We start from the raw sequence: 16,654 nt of genomic DNA, 5'->3' as shown, positions 1-16,654 counted from the left end.
ATGTATATTTTATTAAATAAATAATTTAATTACATTTTATTAAACTGTTTAATACACATTTTAATTATGATGGCCTTTTGGGCAATTAACAATGACACGCATTTGGTACAGCATGCATAACCTTTATTAAGTAATTGCCAAAATAACAATGTGCACTCTATTGATTTTCTTTAACCTTTGACTCTACAGAAAGAAACATACAGTCAACAATTAATTGAAGAAGTAAAAAGTGTTCTGGTAAGTTTTGTTTATTTCCTCTAACTATACAGTAAATATATAAATATTTAATAATAAATATATTTTTTAAATTCACTTATTTAAATATCTCATTTGGTATAACTAGATGAGCTTGGTGTAGATGATGAATACTGTACATTGATGGGCCAGAGATCAAGCAATGTTTCTTCAAGTAAAAGGGGTCTATGCATGAAGCAGTGAAAAGAGTGGGCAAGTGAGCCAATGAAGAAGTTGCCCAAAGCAACCAATCACCTGCTACGTCTAACTATATAGAATGCACTTGAGAAATGTTACTTCAATGCTGTTTGGTTACCATGGGCAACTTCTCCACTGGCTCATTTCCCCACTAAACTGCTTCATGAATAGACTCCATAGACTTAATAAAATACAATATATTTATAACAATGTTCTAATAATTAAAAAATTGGGACAAAAGCAATGATTTTAAGCTGTCAGTAAAATGCAGGAATAAATAATTTATAAACAGGTATCAGTTAAGCTTCTATGTCATGCTGTAGAATAGTTTTGCCCATCCCTACATTCAGTTGATGTTCTGCATCAAAAAATGTCATTAGGGATGTTCTGCTGGGCATTCTGGCAATGCTTGGCTGCGCACATATTAGACATGTACAGTAGTGCCAAGAAATCACCGGCATCACAAAAAATGTGATGCCGGTGGATGCAATGTACTTACTGTTCCAAAACTGCAACCAATACCCAGAATTAAATTACCCCCTTACATATCCAACTCTTATTCAGCTAACTTTATATTGCGAGCAGAGGCATCAGAACGGGGAGGGAAAGGGGGCAGCACGCCCTCCAAACATGAGAGAGGCGCCACTGTACAGGAAGAGCAATGTGTGGTCAGGTGAAAGACCGCACACTGCATCCTCTTTGCAGTGTGGGAGAGGCGCTGATGTACTGGAGGAGCAATGTGTGGTCAGGTGGAAGACCGCACACTGCATCCTCTGTGCAGTGTGAGAGAGGTGCCGATGTACTGGAGGAGCAATGTGCGGTCAGGTGGAAGACCGCACACTGCATCCTCCGTGCAGTGCAGGGAGAGACAGAGCAGCGGCAGCCTTTTCATGATGTATAGTGTGCTCCCAGGCGCCAAGCTGGCAGGGCACTGCACAGCTACTGCGGTCCTACAGTCTTTCTACTCCTTGTAGTGCCTCCATCCCTGGTACTACAGGCCACGTACTCACTAGAGGCTCCACCTCCTTCCAATGGTACCACCTCCTCACTAGTGGCTCCAGGGGTGAAAAATTGGGATTAAATGTTGCCCCCCCCCCCAACATAAAACGTTCTGACGCCCCTGATTGCTAGGTTTCATGAACATTCTATGAGCAGCTTAATCCATATCATACACTAATGAGGTCTTACTATATATATGCCTTAAATGATGGCTCTATGGGGCTATTAAAAAAAACAGCCTTTAACCTGTACTGTAAACACAGGGATGATATCCGCTACGCTAACCCATACATTCTGCATAAATTGCAGAATGTATGGGTTTCCCCATGTGTTATATCCCCAGAGAGTGCCTTTTCCCACAGACATTTGCTCACAGCTCCTGAAGCTGTGAGAGAAAGTCCTCCTCTGTGCTTTAACATATGGGGTAAAGTCGCTAATTGAATTGGAGGCTGCGGGTAATGAGCTGCGGGGTATATCTCACAGTATGCTTGAAATAGATAGAACATAAAGGTAAATAGTGGTAATTTACATGACTTATAGGACGTCCCTGCATTCATTTTAGAGTAGAAAAATGCATTTCTACCTTGCTGAGATATATGTAAATGCATTCTTAGTAGATCTTGACTTAAAATGATTTGATAAATATGGGGTGGTCACAAACCATTTAAGTCTGATAACAAAAATATTGTATATTGCATCAGTGACATGCTGCCGCAGAATATCCTATGGGATGCTCTAGGACAGTATATTATTTATTTATGTATTAGCAGTTTATTATATAGCGCAGCATATTCCGTTGTGTTTTACAATTAAAACAACAGTTATAGAATAAAACTGGGCAAAGACAGACAGACATAGAGGTAGGAAGGCCCTAGGAACATTTCTGCGCAAGGAATGTTCACGCCCTGCCTGCACAGCTGGGAAGACACAAGACTAGCACTGCTACTTCAGAGGACATCAGCAATAATCAAGGACATGCTTAAAAACAGCGTAACTTTTTTTTTAAAATGTTCGCTATACAAAAATAATAACAAGTAACATTCATAGACATATATGCAAATGTTTCAGGAGCTGGTGGCAGGCAAAGCATCAGTGTGCAGTAACCTAATTTAAAATCGGTCAGTGTGTAGAAATTGTAATTTTAGCCCCAAAAGTGATAGAATATTAGTCCAGTTTGGCTGTTTCATGTGAAATTGGACTGAAAACATCAAATACCATCAGTCAGAATCTAATTAGATGATTTTAGTGCTAGAGAGTATCACTGACCAATGATCCCAGGTGTTATATGCATACAGACATTGACTGACAGAGCCAATTGTTTGTCTTCATTCACCCATACACATTTGTAACACCAGTATCCCGTACCACGATGCGAAGAAGGTTGAGGTATCTAATGTATTCCTTACATAAGACTGAAGGTAGGCTCGGTAAAATATGCTCCTTTATCTCAAAACTGATATACAGTATGTGCATGTATTCTAAGTTTCCTATTTAAGCTTTGACTGCTCTGAAGTCAACACTCTAAACTGCTGTCATCTCACAACATGATCATTTTATATACAATATAAATATTTTAATGTCATTTCATTTTTGATACTCAACAGAAACCATATGAATGTACCATCCAGGAAGTTACTGGACTTAACTTGGTAAGTTTAAAAATATACTAGTAATTTGCACCTGTTTTTGACCATGGATGGAAACTAATTATAGAAGAGCATGAAGGGTGGAGAGGAGATTTGCACATGCACCAGCAGGTGGCGCTTTCGCTCGGGCATGTCCAGGAAGTAGAAGCATGTGGTGAATTCACTGCTGCTTCCCAGGCTCTATGCACAGACAGCAGCACTGCAGAAGCACCCAGTACAGAGGGACAGCTCCTCCTGATGGGATGGTGAATGGAGGACTCATTCACCCTCCTCCATGTACTACCATACTAGCAGCATATCCTGTAAGGGCAATGCGAGCACCTCTAAGCCATGATCACATATAGTGGGGATGGAGGAAGTTGGGGGATTTTTGAGTACAGGCTCTGCAGGCTGTTTCTGCACCGTAACCTTCCCTCAGCATCCATGTATATACATGGCTGATAAAGTCTATAGGATGCATATGCAGTTATGCATGTGACTGCTGTATAGTGTGGTGCAGCTATGGCTATGCGCTGTGTTCTGACCTTCTTGGCATGAGCTGGACAGTAGAAGGGACCCACCCTTAAGCCTTGATTGTTGATTAAGGGGTTCACAGAGCCTGCAAATCTCTGATTATGTCTAATGAACTGCGGAGTGTCCATAGTGCATCCACAACAACACCAATACAGAGAATTTTTATTTTTCACACAAGCATATTTGCATAACAGCAGCTGTGTATTTTCTGCTTCCTGGTGTGATGCCTTCATGTCTGCCTGACATAGAGGCCTGGATGTACTAAAGGAAAAATGCGGTAAAAAAAAAAAAAACTAACTGCCGGCCGCCTGCTTAATGATGTGGAGGGTATTGCCAGCTTTTCTGGCATAACCCTATAGAAGCCTATGGGCTACTTTCCGCATCCTGCCGTCTGTCTGCCACCCAGCGCTGCTCAGACAGGCCCTCCTCACCTGCGTGCTGGCAGGCTCCCGGTGCGCTCCCGGTCCCCCCACCACCCACCTCTTCCTTCCCCACAACACAGCCAGCTGTCCTTCCAGCTGCAGGGAGGAGGAGCCCCGCGACTACGTGCAGACGTCTCCTCCTGGTGCTAGGAGATGCAGGACACCCCGCACACCTTCTTACCTGGTGGTGCAGGTATAACAAGGGGCAGCTCTTACCGCATTGTGATATTAATCGTACATATGCGTAGACAGCTGGTATACCCTAAATCTATTGGCCAAGCGCCTGCTACCTTCTGCCTCCTTTTGTAAGCCCCTTCTCTTATTGCCCCGGCGGCGTCTATCAATACTCATGGGCATGCACACCTTGATGGTCCAGAGCACCATGAGGCAGAGCACTGCAGAGATGGAGTGGACAGTGCAGTTTGGTAAACAAACAACTGGCGGGATGACAATCCACCGGGTAGTACATTGCCCTGGCCCGCAGCGCCTCCTCTGCCAGGTCTGCCACAGTGCCAGGTCTGCCACAAGCCCCTCTCACCCTGTCATGTGATTAAAAGAAGAGTCTATAGGGTATTTGTAGTGGCATTGCCGACATCCTGGCAATGCTTTAAAGTGGCTGGTGTTTTAAGGTGGCAATCATTGAAAAGGCAAAACCTTGCATTTTAAATGATTGCTACTTTTAAACATCAGCCTAACTTGCTGGGATATTGACAATGCCTGCAATTCATAGGCTATTACATTCACCCCTATATGTTCAGCACACAGAAAATAAACGTAATTAAAAGTCAAAACAATATTGTACATATAAAGTGCTTATCCTTAGCATGATGGTACAATTAAGAATGAGAGAACTTGTGTAATCAGATTAAACGTGTCTAGTCTGTATGCTTCTTAAATCAGTCTGTAAATGTGGTGTGTAAAATGTGGGAAATGCATTGAAGTAATGCTATTTTACTGAGGCTATATACAGGGGTGTAGTATGGTATGCCGGCGGTCGGGCTCCCGGCGACCAGCATACCGGCGCCGGGAGCCCGACCGCCGGCATACCGACAGTGTGGCAAGCGCAAATGAGCCCCTTGCGGACTCGCTGCGCTCGCCACGCTGCGGGCACGGGGGCGCGCTACGCGCGCCACACTATTTAATTCTCCTTCCAGGGGGGTCGTGGACCCCCACGAGGGAGAATAAGTGTCGGCAGGGCTGTTTCTAGCCAATTTGGCTCCCAGTGCGAGATTTAAAAATGCGCCCCATGACATAAAAAAATGTGACACCCCCCCTACACGCACACACCTAGATTATAAAAAAACTTCCGCGCGCACCCGACAAGGGGGCGTGGCCTCATATAAATGGGCGTGGCCTCATCTAAATGGGCATGACCTCGTCTGAAAAGACTACCTCACAATCCCGTTTTTGACCCTGCTCCAACAGATCACGACCACCACAGGAAAAAAAATTCTACCATATTAAGCCCCACACAGTAATGCCCCCTGCACCATATTATACCACACACTGCAATGCCCTTGATACATTAAATCCCCACACTACGGCAGGCAAGAGTCCCCATTTCACACATTACGGCAGGTGTCCCCATTTTACACATTGAGAGAGAGAGAGAGAGAGAATACTTACAGAGGCGATTACCGCTCTTCGGCCCACCTCACCAGTCGCTCCTCGCGCCGGCCTTTCCCTCTTCCTAACTTGGATCCCACTCCGTATTGCGCTCGGGGGGGGGGGGGGTTCGCGGAGTGACGGGGTTGCGTCGTGACGTAACGACGCAACCGCGTCATTCCGTGAAACTCCGCCCCCCGAGCGGGTTACTCAGGGGGAAATAGGAGGGGGAAACAGGGATCCACAGTTAGTTGCACTGCTCGCCTGCCCCAAGAAACGGCCCTGAGTGTCGGCATGCCCGCTGTCGGGATCCCGGCACCGGTATAATGTGCACCGGGATCCCGACAGCCGGCATACTGGAGACCACCCATATACAGTATGTAATTTACTACACTTATTTTCAGAACCCATAATGCAACTACTTGTATTGTGTCTCTGTTAGAGAGATGCATCAAAGCTTGGAGAGAAATACACTGGAGGAAGGTTTTCAAACACAGCCTGTAAAACGACAGAAGCTGATTGTTAGTACGTTATCTCTCTCCATTTTATCACTCTCTAGACTTTGATACGCATCCCCCTATATCACATCTCTCCTTACACCTTCATCTCTAGAACACTGAACAAAATATGGCAGATTTGTATTGAGAAATTAAATGAAAGTTGCTTACTCAGTAACAAATATGAATATGTTGTTTGTTTGTTTGTTTGTTTGTTTGTTTGTTTGTTTTCTAGGAAGACACTGCAGATAATGTTTTAGAAATCGCAGATCATGTTTCTTCATGCTTGGAGAAAGCTCTTGTAAGTTATATTTACATTATTTTCATTTATAGACTAAAGTTAATAAGTCATTAGTGCTTTTTACACAAATAATGTTGTAATTAGTCTAAATGGTAAAATAAATTAAGAAATATACAGTATATAAAACATCCATTAACTATATAGGAAATACAGTTGTTCTAATAACTGCCCGGTGATTGGTTTAGCCTAGCAAATCAAGGGTCTGCTCCTGATTGGCTGATTTTTGTTAGCCAGGCCAACTGGATCTATCACCATGACCATTATAATATATAAGTTTTTTATGTATATGGAAGATTATGTAATTGGTGGAGAATATGGTGGATGCTGTCTAATCAACAATTCCAAATTCCTAGGAACACCTTGCCAGTATCTGGTGCTATTAAATGCTCAATGCATAAATTGTTAGATGTTAGCAATACTGTGGCTAGGGTGATATTAATTAACACATTGTATATAAGTATACACCTAAGTAAACTGTTTTAACTATTTGTAGACTGATTTATTAACAATCTCATTTTAATATTTAAATTTCTAACTCTGAAGTAACAATAAACATACTCTTTTCTGATACTGGGATCTCACAAGACATGGTGGATATATGCAGACAGTTCTGTGCTGCACTTATGATGAACCTGCCCAAACATATGTGTGAAATTTGTATAGGTTGCTGGATCTCAGAGTTTTCTCTAACCCCTTTCAACTGTCAGTTAATGTATTGTGCCCTAGTTCTGGATGGACTTCAAAACTTTTCCAGTCTGACATATCAGACAAAGCAACCATTACAATATCTGTCAGTAGTATCTCCCTAATGAAGGGGTTCCAGTATACGTCCCTTTAGTTCTACACAGGGCAACAGAGAAGGATGGTGGCTTTAAAGTACCCAGGCAAAGACTTCTCTGGGGGAGGGGGGTGCAGTCAGGATGCCGGAGATCGGGATGCGGGCACTCGAAAAACCGGTGCCAGAATCCTGACACGCGGCCAAAATGCTGACATCACTCTGGAATGCTGACACTGGAATCCTGACCGGCTACATCTCGAATTCTAGAGTTTAGCAATGGGTGGGGGTTAGGATTAGGCTGCAGGAAAGGAAGGGTTAGGGTTAGGCTGTAGGGAGGGGGGGTAGGGTTAGGCACCCACAAGGAGGGTTAGGGTTAGAATGCAGGGAGTGGGGGTTAGGTTCAGTCAGCACAGGGAGTTGTGGGGGAGAAGATTAGGTTTATGTTGCGGGAAGGGATGGTTAGGGTAAGAGGGTAAGGATAAGCTTACTTACCTGACCCTAGTTGGGATTCTGAGCATCGACATGCTGGTGTCGGTCGCCGGGATCCCATACACTGGTATTTCATATTACATCCCTCTGGGGGCCTGCAAGTGAATAGAAGGCAGTACCATGCCCACAAGAATGTTTTAGACATACCCCCCTCAGTCTGCTGCTTGTACTTTGTGACCACCATGGGGTATTGGCAACTCCCACTTCTCACACTTGGGTTTAGACCTGCTATTGATGATCCTGTCTCTCTTTCTTTACTAAATAAAAGTATTTTAAAAATGAATTAATTATATTTCATTGTTCTCTAGAACTCAGGCGAATTCATTACAAATGTTGTTGATGCTGTTTGCAACCTGGTAAGAATGATGTACTGATTTTTTTTAAATACTGTACTTACTATTTTTTGTACAAAATATTTATTTTCTTTCTCTGCATAATGTAAATTGATGCTACTGATTGCACTTAAACACGTAACTTTGTTTCTGCATGCCTATTACAAGTCGTTGGAATAAAATGATCTTCCACTGTGTTATGGCTTCACTGGCTGTTACTGATCATGGATAATGTCCAAAATTAACCATGTGCCCAAATTTTTGTGCAAATGCTTAATGGTTGTGACAAAATACAACTAACAGTAATTAGCAAATATTTAAAGATACAGAATATATATTGTGTTTCTGTGTAATTGTTACTTTACTACAAATTTTTAACAATTGTTATCTTATGATATGTTTTTCCTCCTAATATGTGATCTTTTACAGCTAAACCCCCTTCTACAAGATCAATGCTTGAAAAACATCCAGGTATGCAAATCTTTTCTATAGTCATGTGACCACCAGCAATACAGCAATACACCTGTTACCCAAACTTACCTAGATTTGAAGTTTCCTCTCGGAGGAGCCTGGAGAGGAGATGGGGTGGGATGGACCAGTCGCGTCATTAAACCCTGTGTGGTAAAATGCCACAATTCATGCATATTTCAATAGGGGTAGGGCAAAAATGATACAATTGCCATAGAATTGCATCATTAGGCCATCTGGTGTTGACAGAACCTGAGGGAATTGAACCTGTGGTGAGTGCAGTGAGCCACTGAGCCCACTACATGGAGAGTGCAGCGAGCCCACAAGAGGCTTCATTGCGCTTCCCCACCCCCCACTGACATTCTGTTGGCTGGGATCCCAAGGCTGGTGTGCTGACCTCTGGGATCCTGACCGCTGGCATTATAGTCCCAACCTATAATAACATATTCGTTTCTCAGTGGTGATGGGTCACTATAGCAATTCTCCTTGTCAGACCTTCACATTCTGCCTGATTCTGCAGCCTAGACGCCCACGCACTGTTATTCTGCTGTGTTGAGGCAGTGGCAGATGGGTGAGGGGAAGAGAGAGGGAGGGAAGAATATAGGAAAATTGGAGTGGTGGGAGGAGTGAGGATGTGGAGTCTGACATTGTGGTTTGTTAATTGGCAGAGGAAAGCAGATGTTTACTGGGAATTAGAGGTATTTGAGAAGTTTCTCCTCTACGGCATCCTGGGCCTGATTCAGATGTGGAAGGAGGTCCTATCACTGCAGCTTACATGGAAGCAGCAGCGATAGCACTAATATGGTAATGCAGCAGGAGACATCATGCTCCTACTTGCATTAGTGATACAAGCTGTGTCCTAGGAAGCAGCATCAGATCATCTGCACCACCATCGGCTATGTGACCCATGGGGTCGTGCCAGGCGTCCGCTACAGATAAAACAAAAAGCACAGAAAATATCTTCTCTTCCAACGGAGATCCTGACCTTGCCACTCCCCCACAACGGTGGAGACACACCTCCATTTTGGGAAACAGAGGCCTACGTTGCCGCCCCCTTTTTTCCCCTAAACAACATTAGACTGTCAATCACTGACTGTCTGATGCAGTACCGCATCCTACGATGCAGACCAGTACTGCACATGCACATTATATGTCTGGCGCATGTGCAAAGTACCAAACATCAGTATTTTGCAATATGCGCAGCAACTCCATCCACGTCTGAATAAGGCCCCCTGTCAATTTAGTGCCCTCTATAACATTTTTTTTAAGAGATTTAACTTTCAGTATCTCTTGCGTTGATGATGCCAATAAATGTAGCTTTTGCTATTGCTCAGATTAAGCTTCATTGAGATGAAACAAAGTGCATGTTATTTCTAGGAGTTTCCATTACAAAATGATGCAGTTTTCATGAACATATGTTTTTGTGACTTGAAAAAAACAGACAGACACAACGACAGAGAAGAGGATGCCGCACCCACAACTATTAATTAAGTGGCAAGGGCACAATACAAGAGTTTTGAAAGCATAACACAAGATTGTCTAAATGTATCCACTAGTCTTCTGCTGGAGCCTGTTCTATGACAACACCTAACTCAGTACCTAAGACCTATGGCAGAGCCATAACTAGGGTTGTGCACCTATACAAAGAGTACATGCCCTTTGGGTGGACCCACCTCCACCCCACGATCACCGATGTGTATGCACTGCCAGCCCGCCACTATTTGCTGACTACTGCCCGCTGCAATTTATAACAGTAGTGGTGCACCCTGCTCCTTCTCTGCTGGGTGCACTGCTACTATTATAAGCTACAGCGGGCAGCGCTGCAGCAGCATGCCCCTTGTGCTCCGTACCATCCCCCATCTCCTGCACTGTCTTCAATTCTTGTTCCGGAAACCCTGGCTGAGCAGCTGTAGCCTAACTCACTAGGATCACCACCGCAGCTTTCCCCAGCTCCCATCATTAGGGAGCTCTCCATCCTCCCACAGTGACCTGCTCCTCAGAGTGAGGAGCTCTATAAGGCAGGATAGCATCAGTGAATGGGTAAGTGCAGTATTTAGGTGAGAGAGATCTGGAGGGGGATTTGTATTGTGTGGCAATATGGCATAATGTGTAAGAGGGGGATTTATACTGTGTGGCAATGTGGCATATTGTGTAAGGAGGGGGTCAGTATTGTGCAGCAAAATGTGTAAGGGGGGATTTGTACTAGGTGGCACAATGTGGGGAATGTAATTGGGTGTGAGAATTAGGAAATTAGAGATTTCGTTAGAGTTCTCCTGTTTTTTTAAAGTGGCAATCATTTACATGGCAAAACCAGGTTGATTTTGCCATGTAAATGATTGCCACTTTCAAAAAAAAAACAAACAGGAGAACACTCCCAAATTCTCTCACTTCTTGATTCTCACACCATATTACATTTTCCCCAACGTGTAAGGGGGGATTTGTACTGTGCGGCAATCTGTCATACTGTGAAGGGGGGAATTGAACTGTGTAGCATAATGTGTAGTAGGAGTTGTACCATGTGGCATAATGTGTAAGGAGCATTACTACTATATGGCATATTGTGTAAGGGGCATCACTTCTGTGGCATAATGTGTAATGTGCACTACTACTGTGTGGTATAATTTCTAAGTGGCACTACTAGTGTATGGGGTAACCTGTATAAGGGACACTACTGTGTAGTGTAATGTGTATAAGGGGCACTACTGTATGGCATAATGTGAATTGAGGGTACTGTAGTGTGGCCATGCCCCTTCCCCATGAGATCATGACCCTTTTTGGGGGGTAAGCGCCTTCGGCACACACTGTCCCTATTTAAAATATTGTGGGGCAACAAAACTCTTTCTGGCACAGGACACTGAAATGTTTAGTTACAACTCTGGACTAGAGATGAGCGGGTTCGGTTTCTCTGAATCCGAACCCGCCAGAACTTCATGTTTTTTTTCACGGGTCCGAGCGACTCGGATCTTCCCGCCTTGCTCGGTTAACCCGAGCGCGCCCGAACGTCATCATGACGCTGTCGGATTCTCGCGAGGCTCGGATTCTATCGCGAGACTCGGATTCTATATAAGGAGCCGCGCGTCGCCGCCATTTTCACACGTGCATTGAGATTGATAGGGAGAGGACGTGGCTGGCGTCCTCTCCATTTAGATTATAAGAGACTGAGAGAGATTTACTGGAGCTGACTAGGAGGAGTACTGTTACTGTAGAAGTGTAGAGACTGAGTGGAGAGAGTTTACTAGTGAGGACAGTGCAGTTTACTTTATAATCCGTTCTCTGCCTGAAAAAAGCGATACACAGCACACAGTGACTCAGTCACATACCATATCTGTGTGCACTGCTCAGGCTCAGGCCAGTGTGCTGCATCATCTATTATCTATATATAATATTATATATATCTGTCTGACTGCTCAGCTCACACAGCTTATAATTGTGGGGGAGACTGGGGAGCACTACTGCAGTGCCAGTTATAGGTTATAGCAGGAGCCAGGAGTACATAATATATTATATAGTGAGTGACCACCAGACACACAGTGCAGTTTATTTAATATATCCGTTCTCTGCCTGAAAAAAGCGATACACACAGTGACTCAGTCAGTCACATACCATATCTGTGTGCACTGCTCAGGCTCAGGCCAGTGTGCTGCATCATCTATTATCTATATATAATATTATATATATCTGTCTGACTGCTCAGCTCACACAGCTTATAATTGTGGGGGAGACTGGGGAGCACTACTGCAGTGCCAGTTATAGGTTATAGCAGGAGCCAGGAGTACATAATATATTATATAGTGAGTGACCACCAGACACACAGTGCAGTTTATTTAATATATCCGTTCTCTGCCTGAAAAAAGCGATACACACAGTGACTCAGTCAGTCACATACCATATCTGTGTGCACTGCTCAGGCTCAGGCCAGTGTGCTGCATCATCTATATATATTATATATCTGTCTGACTGCTCAGCTCACACAGCTTATAATTGTGGGGGAGACTGGGGAGCACTACTGCAGTGCCAGTTATAGGTTATAGCAGGAGCCAGGAGTACATATTATATTAAAATTAAACAGTGCACACTTTTGCTGCAGGAGTGCCACTGCCAGTGTGACTGACCAGTGACCTGACCACACTGACCACCAGTATAGTTAGTAGTATACTTATATTGTGATTGCCTGAAAAAGTTAAACACTCGTCGTGTGACTTCACTTGTGTGTTTTTTTTTTTTTTATTCTATAAAAATAAAACTCATTCTGCTGACAGACAGTGTCCAGCAGGTCCGTCATTATATAATATATAATATATACCTGTCCGGCTGCAGTAGTGATATATATATATTTTTTATATCATTTATCATCCAGTCGCAGCAGACACAGTACGGTAGTTCACGGCTGTGGCTACCTCTGTGTCTCTGCACTCGGCAGGCAGTCCGTCCATAATTGTAATACCACCTAACCGTGGATTTTTTTCATTCTTCTTTATACATACATAGTTACATAGACATCTTCTCTTTATCAACCAGTCTATATTAGCTGCAGACACAGTACAGTACGGTAGTTCACGGCTGTGGCTACCTCTGTGTCTGCACTTGGCAGGCAGTCCGTCCATAATTGTATACCACCTAACCGTGGATTTTTTTCATTCTTCTTTATACATACATAGTTACATAGACATCTTCTCTTTATCAACCAGTCTATATTAGCTGCAGACACAGTACAGTACGGTAGTTCACGGCTGTGGCTACCTCTGTGTCTGCACTCGGCAGGCAGTCCGTCCATAATTGTATACCACCTAACCGTGGATTTTTTTCAGTCTTCTTTATACATACATAGTTACATAGACATCTTCTCTTTATCAACCAGTCTATATTAGCTGCAGACACAGTACAGTACGGTAGTTCACGGAGGGTTTTTTGGAAGGGCCATCCTGCGTGACACTGCAGTGCCACTCCTAGATGGGCCCGGTGTTTGTGTCGGCCACTAGGGTCGCTAATCTTACTCACACAGCTACCTCATTGCGCCTCTTTTTTTCTTTGCGTCATGTGCTGTTTGGGGAGGGTTTTTTGGAAGGGACATCCTGCGTGACACTGCAGTGCCACTCCTAGATGGGCCCGGTGTTTGTGTCGGCCACTAGGGTCGCTTATCTTACTCACACAGCGACCTCGGTGCAAATTTTAGGACTAAAAATAATATTGTGAGGTGTGAGGTATTCAGAATAGACTGAAAATGAGTGTAAATTATGGTTTTTGAGGTTCATAATACTTTGGGATCAAAATGACCCCCAAATTCTATGATTTAAGCTGTTTTTTAGTGTTTTTTGAAAAAAACACCCGAATCCAAAACACACCCGAATCCGACAAAAAAAATTCGGTGAGGTTTTGCCAAAACGCGTTCGAACCCAAAACACGGCCGCGGAACCGAACCCAAAACCAAAACACAAAACCCGAAAAATTTCAGGCGCTCATCTCTACTCTGGACCTAAGTATCACTTAATTTTCAGTGTTCTATATGAACTAAGGTTGTTTGAAACCTATGTTGTCAGCTGGTGCATAATAGTACGCAGAAGATAGTCTATGCTACTTATGCTATAACCTCACTGTGTCTACCCTCTCACCTACAACATGCTGTATATGGATATATGGGGATGAATTTAGGTCAAACTACTAGATCACAATGTTTTATGTTGCTTAACCCTGCTCCACCTTTATATACTGTACATTCTAATTATTTTATGGTTATTGAAATTACAGTTTACTGCAGAGGTTCCCAAACGCGGTCCTCAAGGCACCTCAACAGTCGTTTTTAGGTTTTAGGTATAACCATGGCTCAGCACAGATGGTTAAATCAAATTGAGGTGTTAACTAAGTCACCTGTGGCCAAGCATGGATACATTTAAAACCAGGACCGTTGGGGTGCCTTGAGGACCGCATTTGGGAACCTCTGGTTTACTGACATTTCCCATAAATGTGTGTAGTTTCTATGAACATCTGCATTTAATCACTTTTTATTTGTTTCATTTTAGGCCGTGGTTACAAAGACAACTGACAGCGTGGTAAATATTCATACATGTTTGTAGTATGCTTACTCACCATACATAGGTGACATAACATAGAGGCATTCAGAAAGACAGTGCTTTTCCATGAGTCTGATTGATAGAATACAGGGTTGAACATGGCCTCTTCAGTCCCCTACCTGGCTAGTGATAGCAGTTAGCACTAGTGTCATCTCCCTGCTGGGACTTCAACTCTGAACCATGTAGGGGTGACACAGTACTAGTACTGTATAGTTGTCTATGTATACATGAAGATAATGCATGTCTGAGCAGTCCCCACCGTCCTTATTTCTCATTTCGATACCAGTTGAAATGATCCAAATGTTCATACATAACCAGCACGTATATTCACTGTGCTAACAATAACAAAGAGGCTCTTCAATTTGAAAGGATCTCATATTATAACAAATAAACAACTATAGTCAGTGGTGGAAGAGGGAATTTAGTGGCGGTATAGTAAATGTACCTGAATGGCTGGGGGCCACCTAGTCTCCGAAGTTCTAAAGAACTTAAAAGGTTTAACATTAATTTAAGCAGTAATTTGAGATGTTTTTCACTTTATTATTATTATTATTATTATTATTATTTTAGGAAGATGAAATCTTGCACACACACATACAGACTAAAGCATTGTTCCTGTGCAGTTCACATCAATCTGTCACGGTAACCGGGTATGGACTTTTCCATTAATACCCTATAGAAGGACTCCAGTGGCAGGGTACCATATGTCTCCATCTTCCATATTCAACTCAGCACAATCTCTCCAGCAACATACACCTCATCCAGTTCCTGAATATTCTATTCCCAGTATCTCTCCAACTTCTGTAATCACATCCAATGTAATGGTAAACCTTTGTTCCTAGGGAAATACAGGTAACGCAATCCCTAGAGGCCAGTTTGTTTTTTTGTGTGCACAGTGCATACACAAGTTGTGTCCACCTATCCTACATAAAATGGTAGACTCTGACCCTGTATATAACACACTATTTCTATATTACTATAGTCAAGAGAACAATTTTACATCTGCCAGATACCACATGGATTAAAGCTGTTGTTGCAATGAACAACTAAAAAGGAAATTTATAAAGTAACACATCATAAGTCCAGGAAAATGCATGCACATGACATAAGCACATATGCATATAGTCCAAGTTGAAGCAAGGTTAGAAGCAGTGGTGTATATATAATGGTTGCAAGGTGTGCGGTACACACACTGCACACAATGCACCCATTTTTTAAAATACATACCCTTCTGGAGTCCCGCATCAGCACCAGTAGTGGTGCGCTGGTCTCCAGGAAACTTATGCAGCATCTATTTTCCCTGAGACCTGTGCATATGCACTGTACTCTGGTACAGGGCTACAGTCTCTAGTGACCCTAGTGTTCAGAGTTCCGCTGCACTGCCGGCTAGGCAGCTAGAATGGAGGGGGCCCAGATGGAGACTGCACATTGGCCTCCTCCTCTCTTAAGACGCCCCTGATTTGTAGTAACTTCCACTCTGTGGATAACTGTGCAGACACTTATTTTATTCATGTCTAAAATGATTTCAATGATTTTGTCCTGTTTATGAAACTAGTTATAAGAATGAAAAATGACACAAAAAATAAGTGCTGCCCGGTACTGCGTACCCCCCGGGTACCGCCAGAAAAAAAAGCAGTGCTACTAACAGAACATTTGAATTGTGTTCTCGAAGCTGCCCTTCAATACCTCATACACCTAGCATCTGTATACCATAGAGCGCAAGATGCCCAACATGACTGAGATGCATTTTGTTATGTTACATCCTTATTCCAAAATGGAATAAATGCATTTTTTCCCTCAAAATTCTACACACAAGGGGGGTCATTCCGAGTTGTTCGCTCGTAAGTTTATTTCGCAACGGAGCGATTAGTATCAAACTGCGCATGCGCAATGTTCGCAGTGCGCCTGCGCCAAGTAAATTAGCACAAAAGTTTGTTATTTTACTCACGGCCTAACAAAGTTTTTTCATCGTTCTGGTGATCGTAGTGTGATTGACAGGAAGTGGGTGTTTCTGGGCGAAAACTGGCCGTTTTATGGGAGTGTGCGGAAAAACGCTGGCGTTTCTGGGAAAAACGCGGGAGTGTCTGAAGAAACGGGGGAGTGT

The 16,654-nt window shown here is 43.3% G+C and overlaps 1 protein-coding gene across 1 annotated transcript in view; it reads left to right on the top strand.

Annotated features, from left to right (window-relative positions):
* LOC134956771 (uncharacterized) overlaps positions 1–16,654 on the top strand; it is a 68,760-nt gene that overhangs the window by 10,495 nt on the left and 41,611 nt on the right. Inside the window, exons 4-9 of the mRNA XM_063938733.1 lie at positions 190–237; positions 3,036–3,080; positions 6,350–6,415; positions 7,991–8,038; positions 8,444–8,485; positions 14,500–14,529. Coding sequence (XP_063794803.1) covers positions 190–237; positions 3,036–3,080; positions 6,350–6,415; positions 7,991–8,038; positions 8,444–8,485; positions 14,500–14,529 — 279 coding nt within the window. The remainder of the gene's footprint in view (positions 1–189; positions 238–3,035; positions 3,081–6,349; positions 6,416–7,990; positions 8,039–8,443; positions 8,486–14,499; positions 14,530–16,654) is intronic.

Source organism: Pseudophryne corroboree, chromosome 9 (genome assembly GCF_028390025.1).
Source record: "Pseudophryne corroboree isolate aPseCor3 chromosome 9, aPseCor3.hap2, whole genome shotgun sequence".
Lineage (NCBI taxonomy): Eukaryota > Metazoa > Chordata > Amphibia > Anura > Myobatrachidae > Pseudophryne > Pseudophryne corroboree.
The sequence above is the reverse complement of the archived record's forward strand: the minus strand, read 5'-3'. Positions and strand labels throughout refer to the sequence as shown.